Source organism: Pyrgilauda ruficollis, unplaced genomic scaffold, assembly GCF_017590135.1.
Source record: "Pyrgilauda ruficollis isolate IOZ18807 unplaced genomic scaffold, ASM1759013v1 scaffold4, whole genome shotgun sequence".
Lineage (NCBI taxonomy): Eukaryota > Metazoa > Chordata > Aves > Passeriformes > Passeridae > Pyrgilauda > Pyrgilauda ruficollis.
In genome coordinates this window covers 9,205,108-9,228,037 of record NW_024525489.1, presented here as the reverse complement: position 1 = coordinate 9,228,037, position 22,930 = coordinate 9,205,108, and the positions used below count along the sequence as shown (strand labels likewise).

The window sequence follows — 22,930 nt, the reverse complement described above, 5'->3', positions numbered from 1 at the left end:
CCTGCATTTGTTTCTAAATGATGAAAAAACAAAGGCAAAATGTCTGTCTGGTAAAAGGTCAATGTGTAGGGCATACATTTGGCAATGGTTTTGTAAATAATCTCCATAATGTTTGGCATTCTTTTTACATCAGTTTTAAATAAGGTGCTTGAAGTTGTTCAGAATAAAAAAGTTTGTGTTTGTCAGTTTCAAGTGCTATGAGGAAAGAAAGGATTTTAAAAAGTAAAGGTAGCACTAGATAATTGCAGTAACTTGGGCTCTCATTTAAAAGACTACATGCATTTTCCTGAGATTTTTTTCAGTTTAAGTACTGTACAATATGTCTTTGCTGGTATTTTTAGATGGGGACAGTGAGTAGCTTCCTCTTGTTTGGACTTGAAGAAGGCAAATGCAGTGTTTATCACTATTATCATTAAATAAAAATGGGAAGATACTATTTGATACAACTGTTTCTTTTCTGTGTAAAGAGAGCATCACATGATGTAGTACCAATAGGGCACCAAATGCTATTGGAAAGGTGTACATTAACAAGGTGTTTAAATGTGGTTTTGCTATATGTATGTTGGGAATTCGTTGAATGTTTCTTGAAAATGGGGCTTGTGTTAGAGTAGCCTATGCCCAGGTCTTTCTGTTGTAATAGATGTCTCTTATATCTTTGCCTTGTGCATCACTACAGGAGAAAAAATTCATAAGACTTTATTTTTTGTTATAAAGACAGCTAAAATCTAATAATTGGTATCCAGTCCAATTTCTTCACTTCCAAATCCTTGCATTTTTTTAATGTGAACTGAACAGATCTCTAGCATGCCATGTGTCTTGGATGCATATTGCATTTCACCAGAAGCTGAGAACAGCTCACTTTTCTTTTTCCTTTCTCATTGCTAAAGAAGAATACTTTCCTGGATAGGTGGTCAGTAAACTTCTCCAGTCTTACGTATGCAGTTATTTGTTGTATACCTGATTCTCTCCTATGCAGGCATGTATACATGGCATAACATAAAACAGCTAAAGTACACTTGTGATGAAGCTGAAGCAAAATATTACGAATTTTTGTTTTATCCATTTTTGTTGCAGGCATTGATGAGATTAGGGACTTCAAAAGCATAGGAGATGATGAGAGGCTTTATGCTGACAGACCAATGTGCAACAGTGTTGAAGATCAATCTCTAGCAGTGCAAAATAAGAATGAATCATGAAGTGTAATAATTAATTATTTTTAATCTGTTTCGTGATATATGATCTTAGGCATTTACCTGGCATTGCACTCCTCAGACATTCTTTGTAGCAGCTATTCTCTAGCTGAAAGTGAGCATTTCAAAACAATACTTAGAGCTGTATGTGTAAACTAACAGATTTCAGTTTGCTCAGTTTGATGTCTTTATTGAAGATACTAAGTTCAGTCCGTGAGGTACGCCTCCTATCTAATCCATAAAAAAGTAAAAGTCAATAAAAGGGAACATGCTTATTTTGTCTTTCCTGAGAGAAGGGAATTTGTGTCTGAGGCAAACCACTCCACAGTGTAGGCCACAGGTTCTTTTCTCTGTAATCTGTGGTATATGACTGAAAGAATAAAATTAGACCACCAGGACTGAATATTTTTATTATTGTACAGTTAAAGAATCATAATGATAAAACTTAATTGGGGGAAATTGCAGAATTTCATTATGGGAAAGAGACCAAAAAAAAAAAAAAAAAGCCAAATATAACGCCCTCTAAACTTATATTGCCTAAAAAACCTGACCCCAGATTCCCATGCATCACTGAAATAATATCTTTAAACCAAAAATATGACATAGTAATGGCTGTTCTGTTTTGGATGGTCAGTTCTTTTTTCACTAGAAAAACCTGATTAGATTGGTCTTGTTTATAGTTAGGGCTACCAGTAACCATTCAAAATGTCTCCCAGTTTATATTACTTCTTTCTCTCTTTTCTACTTCTTCCTCTAGAATGTTGATTTTATTCTCTTTAGTAAAAGTTGGTAGGTTTTTTTCACGCATTTCAGCCATGGATTTTTATTTTTGGGGGAGAGGGTAGTGTGAGTAATACAAGGTTTCATGTTCTTTGTTAAGAATTCTTCTGTATTGAGAATTTTTTTAACTAATAGATAGTGATTATCTGTCCTGTTTTCCAGGCTGCCATAAGTGTTAGTCATAAGGCTTAACTTAAACCCTATGAAAGTGATATGGTTTCAGGCCAACTGCAAACAGGCAATGAAGACATTTAGAAGGAATCATTTCCTCAGGGATTTCTAGTGGTGTAGTGTCTTCTGTGTACATGACTCCCATTGTTTTAGTTTTAGCCTGTTGCACATAGGCAAAATTCAGTTTTATTTGATAGATGCAGAAAGGGTGAGAACTTAGGGATGTAGGGGAGATGCTAGAAGTGGCATAAAGACAGGTCCAGGCATCTGTGGTGGGCTGGGAACTCAGACTTTCTAGAACTTAGGGTAGACTGGACCCTCTTTTCATAGGATCTAAAGGTGACTGTGCTTATAAATAGTCTTGTCATTGCTGGAGTTTGCTACATGGCTTTCTGTGCCTGCGAGGCTGATAAGAGATGAGCCAAGCCTAGCTCCTACTGTGATGCTGGGAGAAAACAGGACAGTGAGGGCAAGGACAAACTTTTGCAGGAAGAAGAGGATTTTTTTGACTGTCATCAAGAGAAATGTACATGGAACTCCTTTCTTTACGTATAGTTAGATGGGACCATGGGGAGAGTGATGTTTAATCTTAAGCTTTATGGTGTAATCTTGAAAATAGTGTTAGCACTGCTGGGGTGGCTGTGAACTGTGAGAATTAATGTGAGAATGAGAAGTTAGAGAAAGAAGAGGTGGGCTGAGGGGTTCTAGAGTTAGACTTCTGGAGAAAATGTAACATGCAGCAATGTGGGTCTTGCTTTCTGCAGGTGCAGTTCCACGGGGTGGTCTGTTGTAATTTTACCTGTGAAATTCCTTTGCCTTTTGATCTTTTTGGTCCACTACATATCTTTATTGTTGTAATTGATCTAAAATAAAGCTAGAAATAGGAGAATTACTAATATTTTTGTTCAGGTATTGTCTTTTCATAGGCTTTGTGCTGTGTCTCCAGTCTTGTAATATTTTATATAAATATACTTAATCTGAAGTTGCCCTTTTGAATATGTGTGCAACTGCAAACTATGGATTTATGTTCTAAATGTGGTGGTCCTTGCTTGACCTAACTTTCATATCCAAAGAATTGAATTCATTGTTGTATTAACATAAATTTCTCCTGAGAGTCTATAAATTAGGAAATCAATTAATATAGGCATCTGTGACCAAAACTCTGAAACTCTACAATTAGAAGAAAACTTTGAAAGGGAAATGGAGAAGGCATAGGATCACTGGATCCCACCTAATATCCATAGAATCATAGAATGGTTTGTGTTGGAAGGGACCTTGAAAATCATATAGTTCCAACACCCCCACCCTGGGCAGGGATGTGACCCATTTATTGTTTATTTAGTTTGTTAAAGGGAGAAAATACATAAACATACATACATAAACATGGGCTATGATTTTAGTCCTTGAGGTTTTTCCCTGATACCAATTCACTGCATTTTCCATATAAAATGAAATAAATTACTTAGAAAAATGGATAGGGAGTCTTTATGGCTACTACAGCCAATAATGTGAGTAATGCTATGTGGCTTATTAAAGCAGATGTTTATAATAGCTCAGCTTTTGTGATGTGCTGTATGAGTATGCTTTTTCTGTGAATACTGAAAGGATATGAAACTCCAGGTGGCTGACTGTAATTTCATACTTGGTGAAGAATGGTTCTCTTTTAGGGTAAGCCAAAAGTAAAAATGTTCCCTGTCTGATTCTATTTTTCTTTCTCCAGAAATGGAGTTCACTTTAGTGAACAGTAGAAATAAAACATATGACATGTTATTAGGCTGTAGCTCGTTGCAAAGTAATAGATAATTGAATGGCAGCTGGGAAAATCTGAAACATGGTTTGAATCTGTCAGCAGGGGAGGGAGGTGAAGTAAATCCAAAGGATGCATCTGCCACTCCCTCATACTCTTCACTAAAAATTTGCTTATGAGTTCCAAGAATTTGGGGTACAGCTGGTCTTCCAGTATAATGAAAGAGTGCCTTTTCCTTGTGTGAACATGTGACAGTTTATGATACTGCAAATTCCCTAGTTTATTTACCTAAACATACTATACTAGGGTGTATGTTTAGTGTTGTTCCATTGCAATTGTCTTTATTTCTGTTGAATTTTGGATCATTCCTTCATTAAAATTTCCATTTTCTCCTTCTATTTCATTCTTTTGAGGCATGTGTGTGCCATGTGTAGTCTTTAAAGAATTACATGCAATTACCAGAGTATAAAAGATCTTGCTTACAAAGGAAAACAGTTTATCAACATTTCTAAAGCATGTTTGTAAAATATGTTTTGTTGAAAACTTTGTCAATGCTTAATTATTTTTCTTAATTAGTATCATCATTAGCTCCCTGAGACCCAGTAATAATGATCTCCCACCCTAAACTACAGAGATTTTATGAATGGAAAGTTCTGAGATCGTTTCAGAGCTTTTCTTTCAAGTCCTTTTGCAAGTACAGTAGATGTGGTACTTCACGTTTCTTTTCTGTGATAGCACCTTCCAACCTGTCCTGCTATGGTGGCTGGAAAAGAGCTGTTCTAAACCCAGCCTTACTAGGCTAAATGAACAGGGAGTTTGGTCCTAAAAAAATACCAGAATCATGAGAAGTTTGTGTGTATTTTAATTTAATGTAGAAGTTCTCTGAGTTGATTTCAAAATATATATATAGGTGTGTTTCCTCTGTTTCTCTCAGAGAGGCTGGGCTGGACATCTTCCTCCAGCAGAGGCAGCCGTGTTTTGGTGACTGCAGGACTGCTGCCACAAGACTCAGGCAGCTCTGAAGGAGATTTGTAGTTCTAGAAGTCCCGGAGCTCTCCCCATCTGCAACATTTGCTTTGTCAAACCCTCACTCATATTTAGAAAATCTGTTTTCTGTTAATATACAAGTGTTGTATTTGTTTTACTAAGATAGGCATAAGATACTTTTATATAGTGTTTCTAGTGAAAGCTGGCAGCTGAATTGATTTTAAATAGTTATTTGAACTTTACTTTTAAAGGCTCAAATCTTCCTATAGGTGCAGAAGGGAAGTGAGGGGTTGTTTTTCTAGTATATACGTTCTGTCTCGCATCCCACTGCTCTCTAAAAGTTCCAGTTAGTGCAATGAACTTCTTACAAGAAAACGCAAATGTATGTAAAGGAAAATCAGCATTTACAGTAGATGAAGGTTTTATTGAGGATATAGTTGACATATCTGGAGACACTTTGGAATTTCCCAGATGATAACTGTGGCTTGAAATATGCTGTTGCAATTATGGAATATCACCTATACTGTCAGGATTCAAAAACAACATCACAATCTTTATTGCAATGCCAGAAGTAGTCTTTTTTATAGTTTAATTTTATACTAAGTTTGAAGAAACTGGATAGGGTACAAATGAGTTTTCTGAAAACTGTGGGTTTAGCTACTGGGAAGTTTTTTAATAATTAACAGTTGACTTCCATATTTTAACATTTTAATTAAGAGATTAATTTAAGTAGTGTTTAAATGTAACTGTGTTTTAATTTCCCAAAAACAATGCTGTGAATCTTTTAAGAGCAACGCCCTCTCTCTCTCTAGTATGTGTAATACATATGTCTGTATATGAAGGGAAACTGAAGGTGGAAGTTGGTTGACTAGCCCATCTCTCCCATTTAAAATTTTGCCTGGTTGACATAATTTTAGTTGGATCTGTTTGTTTTCAGGAGCAGCTGTTTAATACTCTAAATACTGTGTAGGAGCCTGTAAAGCTTTGTGCAATGCTGTATGGATGCTATGCAATGCTACTGCCTAATACATGGTTTTGTCATCAGTGTCAATGCTCTAAAATGTGATTTTCACCATTTTTCTGTTTCCTGATCTTGCAGAAAACCTGTCACCTGCTAGCCTTCCTTTTATTCACCTCCATCCTCCGCCCACTTTAATTATTCTTAATGCCTCTGTACATGGCATACCCATCTGTTGTGAGTTCTGCAATTCTTAATTAAATGGGATTAAATACTTTGTCTTCAAGGAACACTGGAGCAGATTTCCATCTACAGAAATTGGAGGAAATAAAAATCTGAAGGCATCGACAAAGGCTGTTCTACTAGATTTGAACATTGAGATGCAAATGCCACAAAAGAGTTTTGGGTAGAATTTTGATTTTGCTGCCTCTTATTAGTAAAAAACAATCAACCTGTCTTTGCCTCTGAACTGCATTTGACTCTTGCTGGCAAAACGTTCAGCCTCTGGAACTCTGATTGAACTGTGTCTTGTCATTCCTAAAATAATATTCATTCTTAGCCTCTTGTATTATGAAAGTAACTTGACCTCCTTTCCCTTAACAATATCTTTATACGACACATATAGGAACAGTTGGAAGCATATAGTAGGTATGGTGGGAGGGGTTGGGAATATGGCCACCGGTCAGAACTGACTTTGTGATGTTGCTTATTATTTGTGTGTGTGTGTGTTGGTTTTTAGCTGTGTTCTCCACTGAGGTGTCTCTAACACAATGTGAAGCTTTTTTAACTTTTACACCAAGAGTCTGGTGAACAAAAAACAGTTTCTGTTTTCCAATGAAGTACTGATCCTCAAGAACAGCGACTCTAGCAGCCTAAGCATCATGAGATCAAGGAAGTTTTTGCTTCTCTGACTATTCAGGTTAGGCAGTGGCAATATTAAGTTCCTGAAATTATGGAGGCTAAAATTCTTAGTCTAATTTGACTTTGCTATTGTACAGCAAAATCCACTGATGATTTGTCTTCTGATAGTAAAGGCAGTAAAGCCTAGATCTGTGTGATCTATGAATAAAGAACGCCTAAATGCAATGCATACTTTTTAATCAGTAAATATGATAGTCATCAGATAAATCTTACGTGACTATTTGGGCTTATACCTATACCACAAATTAAAAAAAAGAAGAAATAAAAAGAACATTACTCATTTTCTTGTAGAGATGTTGGATTTCTGTTGGCAGTTCTGAATGTTTGCTATAGTTTTATATGGTTCTAAGTGGGAGATTTTAGGAGTGGCATAAAAAACAAACCTCTGACTGGAATTTTGGGATATAAACTGGTGGGTTTGGAGAGAGGTCTTGATGGGTTTGGGTTTTTGTGGTTTTTTTTTAAAGTCTTTGGATAGAATAACCATCCATCTCCTGACTTTCATGATTAAGGTGATAAACACTTGTGCTTTTGTTTCGTTGCAATCCCTTCAGTTGTCACAGTACATAATTTTGGATAAGAATTTACCAGAGTCCAAATAATTTAAAACTGCTTCTCTTGGGAGTGCTTTCAAGTGGTGGTTTTAGAAAACTTTTTAGTGGATGGGAAGATGGTTCTGAAATCTAGGGTTATTAAAGTCCTCCATATCATTGTGTCTTCAGTCCTGTAAAATAGAATTTTTTTTTTTTCAGTTTAAACAAAACAGAAGTTGTGTCAATTCAATAAAACAGTCAATCACAAATACACTGGTATAAGAGGAAACCTTGCTAAATTCAAGTGTTCTTAAAGGCTTTTAGAATACTCTGATCCATTTAGCAGAAAAATACGTTGTACTATACCTGTTGTTATACACTGAGGCCTTATTCCAAGCAGAAAAACTGAGTGACTTTCCTGGTTTATATTTTTATTATTGTTGGTTTTGTTGTTTTGTTTGGATAATCTTTTTTATTTCCTTTTGTTACTGGTAAAGAATTCTGAACACTTACAACTAAGCATCTGGTGCTGACAGTGACTTTGAGTAAGAACATGTTTAGTGTGTTGTATTAACTGTGAAAGAAACCTTTTCCCAATAGTCACAGGCAATCTGTAAGGTGCATCAAACACTCAATGAAGGAATGTTCTGCTTGTCTCCTACTTGGAATAATTACTTCATAAGAATGTAATGTATCTCAATTTTGATTTAATCTGCTGTATCTGCTCAAGGAACTTTGCTAAAATCTGCTGTGAAAGGGAACAAGCTGTATTCAGCTGTGGTTGCTGCATACACAGTTCCATCTACCAATTTCCAGCCATAGGTCTCAGCACAGCCCCTTTGAATAGCAATACACTTCATGATATTCCCAGAAACTTTTCTAGTTGATGATTCTTTGATATTTTAGTAGGGAAACCATTATGGGAGATCTTGTGGTATAGCATTAATCACCTTATGAAGACTTATGAAGATATATCACTGCTCTGAGCATCAGAGCATTCATTCCTGCTTCAGTGGCTTTCTTATGTAAAATACTGATATTACTTAGATAAATAAACGCAAACCAGTGTAATATTTTTTCATTAATAAAGAGGGAGATAGAACACTCATATATCATAAGATAGAGCCAGCTTAGGACATTAGTTTTCAACACCAGGTATTATTGTTCTATGTGTCAATTCACTGTAAAGAAAAGACAGCAAATAATTTTTAAAATATTTAGTTGCAAGTCATTAATTTTCAAGTGTTACTTTTGTGTAGACCACATAAAGGAAAAGGATCACATTTCCAAAAAACAAAAGTCTTATATTTTGGAGAAGACAGAGGTCATGTTTCAGGGTCAGACATGTATCTAATTTTAAGAGGTTCTGTGTGTTAAGGAAATTCAAGCAGGAGATAATGTCCATAGTCAGGCCATTACTTGGGGCTTTCTGTTGAAATGAGGTCACACATAGACTCCTACATGTGCCAAAGTTTTGGTTTGCCTTAGGAGTTTTGTTCTTTTGCTGTTTATTCTAAAAAGAAACTGCCTCCTTTCAAATGGATGTATATAATATTTCTGCTTGGTTGCTCAGCCTATTGGAGTTATTGAAGTCTCTTGTGCAGCCCAGCCAGAGCAATCTGGGGGGAAAAAATGTTAATACTGTCACTTTCTATCATTTCTAGACCAATAAAATTAAAAACATCTCTAGTACAGTATAATAATATAGGAAAAGCACTTAGTATTGCTTTTAGGGACATTTACCATTAAATAAAGCTTTTATTTTAATGTTATAGAATATTATACTTTCCGTAAGTATTTCCAAATGGCCCATTGTGCTAAAAGAAAAGATTGTAGGGTATTTACAGGATCAGAAATTTTTGTGTCTGTTGAAAAGCTAACAACAGTGTAATTTTGATGGTATTTGAGAAATGTCTCAGACTGTGACCTGTGATACTTTGAAAGAAATTTTCATTAAATATTAAACGATGTTGCAGAGATATTTTAGAACTTTAAAAAGGGGTTTTATGGTGCACTTTTTTTTTTTTTTTTTTGTGTGCTTCCTAGAATTGGCCTTATACCTGTTGTAAGTCATAGAAATTATTTGGAAGTAGCTAATAGTGTCTGTATAGCTGTTAAATTCATCCACAGCCATGAAAATGCCCTAACAGTGGGCACTCCTGTTTTGCTGTTCTCACCTATTAAAAAAGTGCATATTGGAAAAGAATTACATTCTCTTGTTTCTGTTGTAGTAGGGATTCCATATTTTGTACTCTTAAGTTGATTTTACTCCCAGTGATGCTGGTGATGCTCACTTTTTTTGATAAGCCCTACCTAGATTAAATTTAAAGATAAATAGTGCAACCATTAAATCAAAACATATTTCAGCTTTTGTCCAACATGCTGTATTCCCTTTCACATTTGCATCATCAGCAGGTTTAACAAAGCATTATTTCTTTTCTATCATCAGTCTTTCAATAAAATGTGAAGTATTATTCCAGCAGAAGAAAACCGAGTCCGGTCATTCTTCCTGGAAGAAGCGAGATGTGAACTAATCCTTTTTAGAAACTTGCTTTCCATTCAAGCCTGCACATACCTGATAGTAGATAATTTGTATCTAAATTATGTCTTTCTAGATTGCTTCTCATGATACTATCACAAGATGTTGCAAAAACCTTTCTAAGGCAAAGACAGGACAAGATAGATGTGTTTCTTCCTTTTGCTTTGAAAGAAGAGTTATCTAATTTCTGTAGTGATACTGAAAAAAATATGGTGTATTCTTGCTGAATCAGTGGAGGCTGTTAACTGTATGTGGCTCTTAATTGTATCTGCCTTAGATTCTAGCTGCACATAAGTGGCTTATGTTCTCTAGTATTTTTGTGGAAACTTCATTTAAGTTAATTGATCTGTAGTTTCATGGTTTCTTCTTTTTGAGGAAGCTACATGCAGGCATGAATTTGACTGTGGTAAATGTAGCTCACTGAGTATAAACAGTCTGAAATTAGTGAATATGGTTTCCATAACTTGCAGTGGAAAGAGGGAAAGAGACTGTAGAGCCAGGACCTGAGAGAAATGGCTGTCTGAACCGTTTTGAGTATGTGAGTGAGAATCAAGATTGTTCTGTTTGCCCTGATGCCTCTTGTGCAGTGGGAGAGATAGAGCTGCAGGAGTTATGACGTTTTTTCTGACAAGGTAGGATGAGAATTTTTGACAATTTTCTGGCCTACCCACCTTACTGCTTTTGGCTGTGTGTATAGCCCAGTAAATGTGGGGTTTGTTTCAATATGTTGTCAGTGGTGCGTATTAGAGCTCTACCAGTGATCTGATATATGTGCAGTCAAGTTATTTTACCTTTGTCTGCCCTTCTATCACTCACTGTTTTTCCTAGAGTTGACCAGTGTGGGTTTGATTTTTAGATGGCTTGCAACAATTATGCTGGGTCTGTGAACAGTTCTCAGTAATGTTAGGTTGGCAAGAAGATTCAGGGCTATCAAGATCCCTAGAAACATAAAGCAATGAACTTCTAAGGGCTTCCAGTGTTTTTGCTCCTGGTATTCATGATATGCCCAGCAGCCCACAGCAGAGAAGATTCCAAGTGAAACAATGTATGTCCCTGTCTCTTGTTTTGCAGCTGAGATTTTGAGATTTTTTATTTGCGAATTTTGGTCTATGACTTAAAAGCTGTGAAAAACCTTTATTGATCACCTCTGGCCTAAGCACTAAACAGTTTTCCAGTGACTTTTCTATTAATGAAATGCGCACTTACCACCATGAGGCCCAGCTGCTGTTCCAGTGCTCCAGATAAGCAGGAGAGTCACAGACCAAAAAGCTAACATGCTCAGTTGTTACAGCCTCAGGTAGCTGATTCTGAAACTTGCCCTCTTGAAGGCTACTGTGAGACTTTTCCACAAGGGAAAACATTAATGTAATAATAGGTAAAAAAGAAATAAATGTTGGTGGCTTAAAATTGAGATTGATCCCAGTTATATGGGTGGCAGAGATAGCGAGCAGGTAACCATGTTACTATGACATACAGAGCTGTGACTTGCAAAATTGTATACAAAGTGGAGAACTTGATGGCTTTGACTGACTAATTGAAGGCATTCTGATTACACATTCTAACCAGAGCATTTTGCATGTATGTTTTCTTTATAAAATGGGAGAGAGTTGGCACAAATCCTGACACTTCTTATGCTATTGTGAGAAATGCTGATCAAAAGAGAATGGGCCTCCTGCATCTTTCCCACTTTTTGTTCTTTCTTAGAATCATGAGTATTTCTAGTAGTCACAATATCTTTGCTGTTAGTCATTTGTATCTTGTAGAATAATGTTAGTGTTTGCTACCATCTGTAACTGCTTAGCACATTCTTTCTTCTCTTTTCTTCATTTTTAGCTGTACATCCTTGACCCCTGGACCCAGCTGTGATCGCTTTAAACTACATATCCCTTATGCTGGAGAAACACTCAAATGTAAGTTAAAAAATCTTGCATCTGCATCTTGGCTTTTCTTTCAGTGTTCTATGTCTCACTAATTTTCCAGTGTGTCTGTCTAACTTTATGAGTCTTGAGATATGTGTCTTTGTTGTTTTCTCTTAAAGCTTCAGTTCCAAGAACACGCAACCATCAGGAACATGTAATATTTAAGATAAGTTTAAAGGCTTCTGTGAGACTACAGTTTTGAAAAATGAGTTCTGGAAGCCAAAAGTCACAACCTGCTATTTCTAATAAAACGTTATGACTAAGACAATCTTATGACCATTTTTAGATTAATTTATAAGTTGTATATGTTTTGTGTTGTTTCTTTGTGTCTCCTTTAGGAATAATTCTATATTAAGCTCCAATAAAATATGTTAGTCTGTTATTTTATTTGGTATCTTTAAACAATGACTGGTATAATTGTCCAGATTAGAGAAATGTGAATTTGATTTCTCTGATTTAGTGGTATTGTTAAATCATCTTTATGCTTAGAGAACCTGTAGACAGCTAGTTCATTTGCCCACTCTTAGTGTGTGCTCTGTTTGTCTTAGTTTGTGGTTTTTTTCAAAGGTTTAAAATAAAATTTACTTTTGCATATTTTTAGAAGGTAGCATTTTCTAAACACTTGAGCTGCTGAAAAATGATTGTGTTGTTTTTAAGTCTAACAACTGAAAAATGAGAGACGATGAAGAATTTTAGATAAAGTAAAATTAAAGGCGTGGCATTTATAGTTTTAGGACAGCTCTGGTAAAGCCATGCCTAGAGTACTATGTCCAGTTCTGGTCTGTCTGTTACCAGAGCAACATGGACATATTGCAATGAGTACAGCAAAAGACTACAAAGATGATCAAGAACCGGATGATTTGTTGTGTAAGTAGAGGCCAAAATAGCTGGGGCTTCTTAAGAAAGGAAGGCTCAGGGCAAATCTCACCAATGTTTATAAATACCTGATGGGGATAAATGAAGAAGCCTGGCTCTTCCCAGTGGTGGTCACTGAAGGGAAATGGTCACAAATTGAAATGTAGAAAATTCTATTCAAACACAATAAAAATTCTTTTGCAGGGGTGGTCAAAAAGTAGAACAGATTGTGCTCAGAGCTTATGTAGTTTGTGTATCTCCATCCTTGGGACTGTTCTGTCGCCAGAACCCAGCTGGACATGACCCTTAGCAATCTCTCCTGTTTGTCCTGCTCTGAGCTGAAGGCTTAGGCTAGGCAGTGGTGCTATCCAGTGGTGCTGTCCAGCCTTAGCTATCCTGTGAGTCTGTGAAAGTATGCTGAATGGAGGAGCAGGTACTTGGTGTGAACAGAAATGGTAAGCATTTAAAACACTGCTCTGATAGTATCCATGTAGACTGCACCATACACATGCTGTAGCTCTTCAAGACATTTTACATATTAAGAATTTGTTGTATTCCTTCTACAGTTTTTTCTTTGTTGTTTTTTAAGATTATGTCATGCACTAGAAGTCCTTATCCTTTATGAACAGAAATCAACAAAATTAAGCTCCTTGTATTCTAGAAGTTCGTTAAAGCTTCCATTTTTCTCCTGTAAGGAAAGTTGTCTTTACCAGAAGTTGATGTGGAAGCTTAGTCAGGTGCTCAAGAGAGGAGCCAGGCTCATGTATCAGCCTACTGTAGCTACTTTGACTTTTCTAAATATATGAACTTATGGCTCAAGAGGCTTACTAATTATTTTTTCTCACAAAATAAAACTAGAAGATTTAAGTCATAGCTAGTAATTATTTTAAGACAAAAGAAGTGGTTATGCATTTGTTCAGAAGTCTTGTGAGTAATGGCTGTATTGTATGAAGCCAAGTGCCCTCCCAGGTAGAACTTTTATTTTAAAAATTGTGAAAATGTGTAGTAAACTCATCCTGTTGAGTCTTGATGTGTTCTGCAATGTGTAGTAGATTCCACTTGAGTTTTGTTTGATGACTATGATCGAGTCAAATTATGTTTCACTGAATGATGTGCTTTATAGAGTGGTATCATGTTCTATGGGACTGTCTTATCTTATACAGGGCCTTGTTTGTACATTCTGAGAGATGTAAGTCTTATTTCAAGTAGAGGCTGAAGCTGTTCCTGGTTCATAACGGAAAATGGGTAGACTAAAATGCCCATATGCAAGTGCACAGACATAAAGACTACATTCATATATTAAATGACTGTAGTCCAGTTAATGTACCTAGAAATATGATTACCTAGAAATATGATTATGGAATATGCCTTAAATTTCAGTGTCAAGAAATCTTGGGTTTTTTTCCTCCAGTGTTCTTATATTTTTTATACATATACACAATTAAACAAAAAAAATAAACCTACAGAGCATGTTATATATTTTAACAAAGACAACTGAAAATGGTGTAAACAAGTGTATCTTTTTCAGAGGTGTTTAATAATAGCTGTGAATTCAAGTAATAATAATCCTCCACATTTCAGTGTTACATGTTTGAAAATGCTGTGAATCATTAAGTCTACAGCATGTGGAATAAATAGTGATGTGAGCAGATTCAAGAAAGCTTTAATAATTTTGTGTTTAGATCTGTAAGGATGGCAGGGGAAGACAGCCATAGTGTGCAAACAGAGATGTTTAGATACTTTGTTGTAGGCTGTTGCTAGATATGTTATCTTTCAAGGGCAGAATATTTCTGCAAAGGAAAATTGCGAAATCTGCCAGAATAAAAAGATTGGTGGAATGCGTTCAGAATCTCCAGAGTATGGGCTTCAGATGTGGTACCAAATACAGGCTGAAGTGTGTAGTTCCTTTGTGGTTTGTCTTACATCCTCTTTGCAACAGATTAGGTCTTTGCATATCATCAATCATAACCGCTGCCACTGCACAGGCACCCTTGTAGCAATCCCAGTGTGTTGGAAACTGTTGGTGTGCAGCTTTAGGGAAGTGTAACTGCACAGTGCAATCCTGTTTTCCAAAAGCCCAGAAAGTTCACAGCTTCTCGAAAAAGGAGAAAGTGTACTTGCAGGCAAGGCTAACTAACTGTAGTGTAAAATAATTGTTTTGTAAGCTTTGGTAGGAGCAAACATGTTGTGGCTTCAGGGTGGCTTGTTGGCTGTGTAATGGGCTTTTTTAAAGATGTCACTTTCACCTTACTTTTGCATGTGTGCAGAGCTGCTAGAATGTTACACTGAAGAGTTACTCACCTGCAGCCAGGGACGTTGGAGTTACCTACAATTTTATACTGGAGAAAATACTATGCCAGTGTTGAAGATAAACTAGTTTGTCATACTAATTTTCTTCCATCAAACTTCAAGTGATGCTTTCAGGGAGGCACTTTTATTTTATTTTCTTCTGTAAGGGAAATAATTTTTTTTGTTTGTTTTCATGGTGGGAATATTTAGAAAACTTGAGCATAGTCTTCCTTGACTGTCAGTTGAAATGTGAGATGGCCATATTGTTTTTATTAGTTCATCCAGTACTCACTGTTGTTGCATTAAACTCCCTGCTTTTCTCTGTATTTGAGTTTTTCAGAGTTCTTAATTGGAGTTTTAATGTCAGGAAGACTGTCTGTAATACCCTGTAAGAGATTGAATCTGTGTTTCTAGGACAAAACTTACTTTGTGTGGTATGCAGAGGTATCCTTTATTGCTAACTGGACTACAATATCTGCTTAGAAAAGTTCAGTATTCTTTCTGATGAAGTATTTGTGTATTTTGAGGTGAAGTATTATGTAACTCTTGCAGATATTTCAGTCTTAGTTGATAAAACATCAATGCAGACATCAGCAGAAATTGTCAGAATAAGCAGAGTTATAAGCTGCAATAGTCTTTATAATTAAAACATACCATTTAGAATCAAATTACAATTTTTTTCCAGAAATCCTTGGAATATCTTGGGTTTGGCTTTTCTTTTTCACTCAAGCTTTCATTGCTGCTTGCTAGGGAATCTGACTTTTTTTTTTTTTTGCTTTTGCTCTTCACATTTTCTTTTTCAGGCACTGATGCCTCCTTCCCTCTCTGACCTTGAGTGCTGTCATCTGGAATTTCACAGTGATTAAACAATGTGTTGCCCTTGCAATGCTACTATTCTCTGCGGCCTCTTGAACCTCTAGTATTTTCATCTCCAGTCTGATTTTCACTGTTTTTATGTGAGTGGATTATAGCTCTGGGTTGTACTGCCACCATTTTGGTTTCCTTGATCCTGAAGAACATTTCTTTTGTCTCATTTGAAGCTTAGTTTTTCATTTTTTGCTTCTGATTTTTGTTTGTTAGATTATTACTCTTTTTGGTTATGGGCCTTAAAGGAGGAAATCAGTCTTGATGCCTAACCGGTCTAAGAATATTGCCCATAGTACGTGGTACAAAATTTCATCTGTTTTTATTCCTGTGGTGGAACTCTTTCAGTAATTTCATCCAGTCTTCTTGTAGATTTCTATTTTAAGGAAGTAATTAAGAACAAACAAAAAGATAAATGTAGAGAACAGCCCAACCTCCTTATTGCCCCTTTAAAGGCCGCTTTGCCAAGAAATTTGCTAAACACTTGGTTATTGTGCCAATAAACAATTGTAAAAATTATTTTTGAAGTTACTGTAATATTTAAGATTCTCATAAGTATGTTGCTGCAATGCATGTGTTAGTGTTTTTTGCACCATTAGGTTATTTTACATGGGCTGTATTTAGGTTGAGGCTCTTATGGGAAGGACTTCCTGGTTGCTGTAATTCAGATTATACCTACGTGTTATCCTTACCTGTGTGATAAATGTCTTTTTTTTAGGGTCTTGCAACTTACCAAATATTTTTCCAAGCAATATGTTTTCTGAAGTTTGGCTGAGTCTTGCTTTACATGGCAGGAGTAATAAATCTTTTTCTCTCAGTAACCTGTTGATTATATAATGAATGTACCTAATGAGAGTGTCAAGAGGGAGTGTAATCTTATACTTATTTCTTTGAATACAAAGTTTACAATAGTATTTCCCCCTTTAAAATAATCACTCTCCTCTTACTTGGGTTCTTTGTTCACTTTTTCTTATGTTCTAGACTTCTCTTGTAAATTACAGAAGATTTTGCAGTTGTAAGTCCTAGTTTATTTCTTAATCAAGAGAAGTGACCTTAGAAGTACCTGTGTACAAGTGTGGACTTACTGAGGCTTAAAAGATTTTACATTAGGTCTCCACAGTGGTATTGCCACAATGCCTTGCTACCTTCTCTTTCCTTCTTTTTTCACCTGTTTGGGCTGCACACACTGGTGATGGTCTCAGGTCCATTTGCTTGAATCTATTTATCCTTTGCCTTCACCTTTCCTTTTCTCACCTACCCAGTGTTTCTGTTTTAATTTCTCCAGTGTTGCCTGGCTTTAATTTCTACCAGTATCTTATCCCATCTTGAATTATCTGTTGTTCTCATCTTTGTCCATTTCAATTCTAGTACTAAGATTTCTGAGAAGGCAGTTGCCCAGCTGCAGAGCTCCCAAGTTATTGAGATTGTCTTGATGCCTTCTTACTCAGCTTGGCATCCAGTTTACTTAATTATATTCCATTTTTGCAATTTTTCCCACTTTACAAAATAGCAGACTTTCTGTAGTCTTACAGCTCTTTTTTTTTTTTTTTCTCCTACAGCAATATTTGTCAGTTGAAGAAAAAAAAGACCCACACCTGCAACCCTTTGTCCAAGAATGAAAATAACATCTTGCAAATTCATCCTATATATTTCTGTCTTCTGTTGGACAAATGGGACTTGATTCACTAAACTAACTATAGGTGTTTTAACATTGAGGTTCCCAAGAATACCTTGCTTGGCCTTTTCAGCTTCTGACCCACAGGACACTGATGTCTCTGAAAACCATGTACTATAGCTGCCATAAATGTGCCCTGAGGCATCTCAAATGAGTCTAAACAACTTAGTTTAATCAGCTTCACCAAGTTCATGGAGACTTGGTCTTCCACAGCCTTGTGTGCGATGGAGTAGCTAGAATTTCTTCTGGAGTGCGATGGAGTAGCTAGAATTTCTTCTGGAGTGTCATGGAGGTGCTGTTAAGTTGGTTTGGTTTTTTCTAAAGCAATCAAATATTTTTTTTTCTAATTGTCCCTCTATTATGAGATGGTTTTGAGTCTTTAAGCTGACTTTTCTGCCTTTCCTTTTCTGATACCTCGATTTGCACATCACAGCAGAAATTAAGCTCAAAAACATCCTTTATTTGCAAACAGAATAGCCTGTCAGCAGCATTACCACATCAAAGTAGAATTACTCATGTATCTTTTTTCAGTAGTAGAAATCTTGTATTTAACAAGTTTTATTGTAATTTCAGGAACTAATCTTTCTTGCCAACTAATTAGAAAAGGGTTCTCTAGGTATTATATTACTGTTTTTGACTGAAAGCCTGCAGAGCAAATTCTTTAGTGTGCAATCCAGTGACAAGGATTCCAGGCAGGTCTGCATTTAGTTAATTTAAATCCTTTCATACTGCTGACTGCACTGACTTAGTGTCTTGGTTGCAGGTTGTAGTGAGTAATTGATTACTTTTGTATTTGTAAAGACAATTAAAACTGGCTGGTTTAGGTAAGAATTTGTTTATAGAAGAGACTGATCAGCGGTTCTTGTCTACAGTCTGCATGGCTACTAGAAGAGACAGGTTGAATTTTGAATTTATGAATAGTATAATTCTACTGGTTTTTCCTTTTTAATACTCAGCAAGAGCACTTTCTGTATTTTCCCAGAACTGATTCTGCACATAGTTTGGTCTCTTGCTTCAGCAATTGCTTTGTTATCTGTGGATGCATTTTGTGATCAAGTTGCATTTGCGTTTCTTAAAAGCCAAATGGGTAGATCTCTTTCATAGCAAATTCCATTCAAATTTGTCTTATTCTAGGTTGCAGTGACCACACATACTTAGTGCTGACTTAGAAATTCCTGGTGTCAGAAGAAACTGAAACATATAGATATGTTTTCAGAAGTAGAGTTTGGGAAGTTAACTGATCGGCTGCTTCCTAATTTTGCTGCTGTTGGTTCAACAGGGATGTTAATGCTGTGGCACTCCTAGCATAACAACTTTCAGTACTACAGTTTTATAGTATGGTTTAAAAAAGAATAAAAATACCCCAAAAATGAAGTTACCAGGAGAGGAAGAACTAGATAGGCCAGAGGAAAGCAGTTGTAGGGATTTTAGAAATTTCTCCTTTTCTTGCTGAGATACACCTGTCTTACTTGTAGTCAATTCTTATTGCTCTGTTAGATATGCTTATACATTTTGGTAGATGAGAAAAGAGCAGACCATGTGGGGTTTAAAAGAAATTATAGATTTAAGTATTAATATTTCTATCTTTTTTTCTGTGGGGAGCAAATTAACTTTTCTTTTGAAGTTCTATGAAGTAAAACATTTCAACATATAATGCTGCTTGCCTGAGGAGAAAGAAAGGAAGAGAAAGTAATATTTTTGGATAATTGGAAATGTAATTCCATCAAAGTAATTATTGGCTTGTATATCTGCAACAATGAGGAATGTGAAGGTTTTGCTTGCCTTGCTCTTTCACTGGAATAGTCATGGTCAGTAGTACTGTGTTGGCACCATACAGTTGGCCTTCCATCAAGGGAAAAAGGACAAACAGAGTTGAAACATATGAAAACTAGAAACTTGTGCTGGAGATGCAAGGAAAAGGGTATTTGGGTGAGAAGAGCAGAGAATTCAGGACTGTGTTGATTTTTTTCATTGTTTTTTTTCCTCCAAGGTTAGAATGGTAAATGTTCACAAACTCTAAGCACAGTAATTTTGCAAATTACTTCATTGGTTAAAAGTGTTACTTTTATTTACCCCAGTTATATTTGAAGACGGTAAGCCACAGATAATATCATGGAAGCATTAAATATAGTACTTGTTATAAAAATGGCTATTTCTAGTAGGTCAAGACAAGCTGTTAACTTGTGATTCAAAACGTTTAGCACCTTATATTTTGTAAGCTTACTGCAGAGGCTAGTGTTAATATTTATGTGAAGTAAAACCAGATTTGCGTTGGCTGTTGATTGTTTAAATACTTTTAATTTGAGTGTAATGAAGCATGTTTTATTTACGCGTCATAGCCCTGCCAAGCAAACTGATAACTGCAGTTTTAGTTTCTCTGGGTTTTGATATTTAACAAGAACAAAACCCAGCTTTAGGATGGGTTCTCTTAATCTGTAGTCTGATTTGTTACTGTGTATTTTTGCTGCTGTAACCTAGGAAAATAGCTTATGCTCATAGCTGCAAATAGGGCAAACGCCTTTGTGCGTAGCTAAGCCTTTTAGGGTCAAAAGGTGTTACCTTTTCTGTTCTAGTATGTAAATTAAGCAAGACATAAGTGAGACTGTATGGAAGGGGAGAGCACAGAACAGAAAAGTTAGAGATACTGGGGATGATGTGTATGGATGTCTGATATGGTTAAAAAAAAAGGTTCTTTTTTCCTTTGTTTTAGGAACTAGTTGAATGTCTTTGGATTCATGGCAGAAGTGAGACAATAGAATAAGATTTGACAGAGGGAATTTTTTTTCACTTTTAAATATGTTAAAAATTTGTTCTAAGCTCAAATCTTTAATAGTAAGATGCTGTCTTTAACTTCCAGAATGAAAGCCACTGATGATAGAAAATCACTGCTCTTTTCTAACTGTTAACATTGAAGTGGAAACCACATTTTGTTCTGTATTTCTTTGTCTCTATTAAATTGTCAGCAGGCCTGTGTGAGGTTTGGTTGTAGCAGAATAAATTAAGGTTTAAATTGGCTAAAAACCTATGGTACTGTAGGAAGGAGGGCATAAAGGATACATTTCTGTTTAGTTACAACATAAGAGCAACGGCATCATTTTTCATTTCCGTAGGGTTGTAGAATATGTTGAGTATGGTCTCAGCAATAGTGTTTTGTGAATGTATAATTAACAGGCACTGAACTACTAGTTTTACTTATTCTGAAGCCTGGAGAACCTATGTAGCTATATAAAATGTAGCCTTTTGGAAATTGAATACACTATAGGAAAAATAATCTTGATATACACATTGGCATTAATATTGATATAGTTGGTCTCAAAGTGACTTTTATTGAAAGGACTTGGGAATTTTGGATTTGAGGCATGTTTACCCTGGACAAGTACAAGCAATTTTAGCAATTATAAATAATTATGAGTAACAGAAAATCAAATATCACAATGTTAATTTTTACTCTGGATTCTGTCCATTGTACTTGAATAGTTCCTTCGTATGAGTAGGTCATGAACACTTTTAAAATACAAATATCTGCACAGCTGGTCATTCACTGTGGATAAGGACTCATAATGCCACTGATATTTAGTGAAAGAAGGGGTCTGACAGGTCTAAAGAGCAAATATGAGCATGTGAGATAGGTAATAGATTGGTTTGTCCTGCTGCAATGTGATGTTCCTGACCTTGGTGTGACCACACATCATGGCTGAGTGGTCAAAAGAGGCTACCATGTCCAAATGTCCCTGATCCCCCAGCATGAGTCATTGCCTGGCATATGCAGCTGACCTGAACCACAAATTGTTAAAGTTTGCCACCTAGCATGTTAAACTCATAATGCCAGCTTTAATTTACTGTTATATTGAGCACTGCATATAATGGTGTTCTGGGAACTGCTGTGACTTCAGTCTGTGAAAAGAAGGAGTTTGTGCCTGCTTGAACCTCCAAGTTGCACCTACTGCCACAGCTTTGCTGAGGTTCATCTCTTACTGTGCAGCTCGTAGAGTTGGATATGGTTTGTTGCCAATCTCACTACTCAAGCAGAGTCTTGAAGCTGCCTTGTGATGTACGGTTCTGTAATAGTTTTTCACTTCTCATGTATGGAGGTGTAACATCAAATATACGCTGTTATTTTGATCCTTCTTTTAGTCTAAGCAGCTTTTTTTAGTATGTGTGTAGTTGGAGTGCAGCTCTTAAGTGAGCTGAGCAGTAGATATATCTTATCTACTCTGTTTCACCAGCTCTGTTAAAGGAGGAATGCAGAGAATGAAAAGCATGCAGCTAGCACCTGCAGTATGAAAAGTGGGTGCTAAATGAGTTGCTTAGCATCACATAGGAGCATGGCAGAAGCACAGGTACAGTCCTGTCCTTTGGAGTAGCATTGGGCTGCCTAAGTCATGGGCCAGGCTTTATCATTGTGCTGTTTTCTGAGTTACTCATAACTCATATTCATGCCCCTTTCAAAACTCAGGAAAAGAATGTATTAAGGTGAATCTCCTTCAATACATAACTTCATTGCTCTTTATGTAGAATTGATGAGGCTGTTGAAAGGAGCCATGCATTACATTTTAATTGTAGAAAATATCAAGAAAGGATTGTGTCATGGTGGTGGTAGGAACTACCTAACCTAGTAAATATCAACTTTTATGAATTCTTCAGTGCTGCATTATGGTTTAGGCTAACCTAGTAATTATTTTTTCTTACTTAATATAGATGCATTTCCTGTTGCAATCTTATGCCTTTTCCTCTAGGACTGGTGTGCATTTCATTTTTTAAAATGAAATTTAAATGAAATGAAAGGTTTTATTTTTATTTTGTGTGTGTTGGGAATTGTAACTGGCAGACCTCTGCTATTTTCTGCACCCCATACTTACACGTGCTCCTGACAGCTGTGAAAGGAAGGTGGGAGTGTGGACAGGAGAAACCCACACTGTGCTCTACTCGTCACAGCATCAGTGAGTTTGTCATTTGAAGCCACACTGTAGAGAATACCTACCCCAGACTGGCCAGTGGCTTCCTGCTCATGAGCCTCCATCCCCTGCAATTAATCTTCATGGCATCCTTGCTTCCAGCTAAGGCCAGATTTACAGAGTATCCACAGTTAAAACTGTCATGTTAAATGCCTTGAGATGGCGACATCACTGAGCCAGCAATGTGGCTTTGCAAGATTTGTTCATCTAATGCTTTTCTCCAGTTCTGCATTCACAGATTTTAAGAAATAAAAAGTGGCGGAACGTTCTCTGAACAGAATTTTTTATAAGGATTACCATGCTAGTTTTACTTTTCTGTGTGGAGTTTAAATAAGTTGTAACATGTAGTAGGCAGTTATTTTTTTCTAATGTCTCCTACCTTATGAATCTGTTTTATGCAAAAGCTCAGTTATTATTTCATATTGTCATAAAGAATGATGGGGAGGTAGACAAGTAAGGCTAGAAACATTTATTTTTGTTTTTAAAGTTTTTTTCTTCAACAGCGGGTGGGTTTTTTTGAAAGTCTAGATGCATATGAACACCTCTT

General features: G+C 36.2%; 1 protein-coding gene across 2 annotated transcripts in view; it reads left to right on the top strand.

The window, feature by feature from the left end:
- Positions 1 to 22,930, top strand: part of BABAM2 (BRISC and BRCA1 A complex member 2) — a 162,650-nt gene that overhangs the window by 9,241 nt on the left and 130,479 nt on the right. For both annotated transcript variants that reach the window (XM_041477311.1, XM_041477312.1), the window contains exon 3: positions 11,660 to 11,736. In XM_041477311.1, the coding sequence (XP_041333245.1) occupies positions 11,660 to 11,736 (77 nt within the window). The remainder of the gene's footprint in view (positions 1 to 11,659; positions 11,737 to 22,930) is intronic.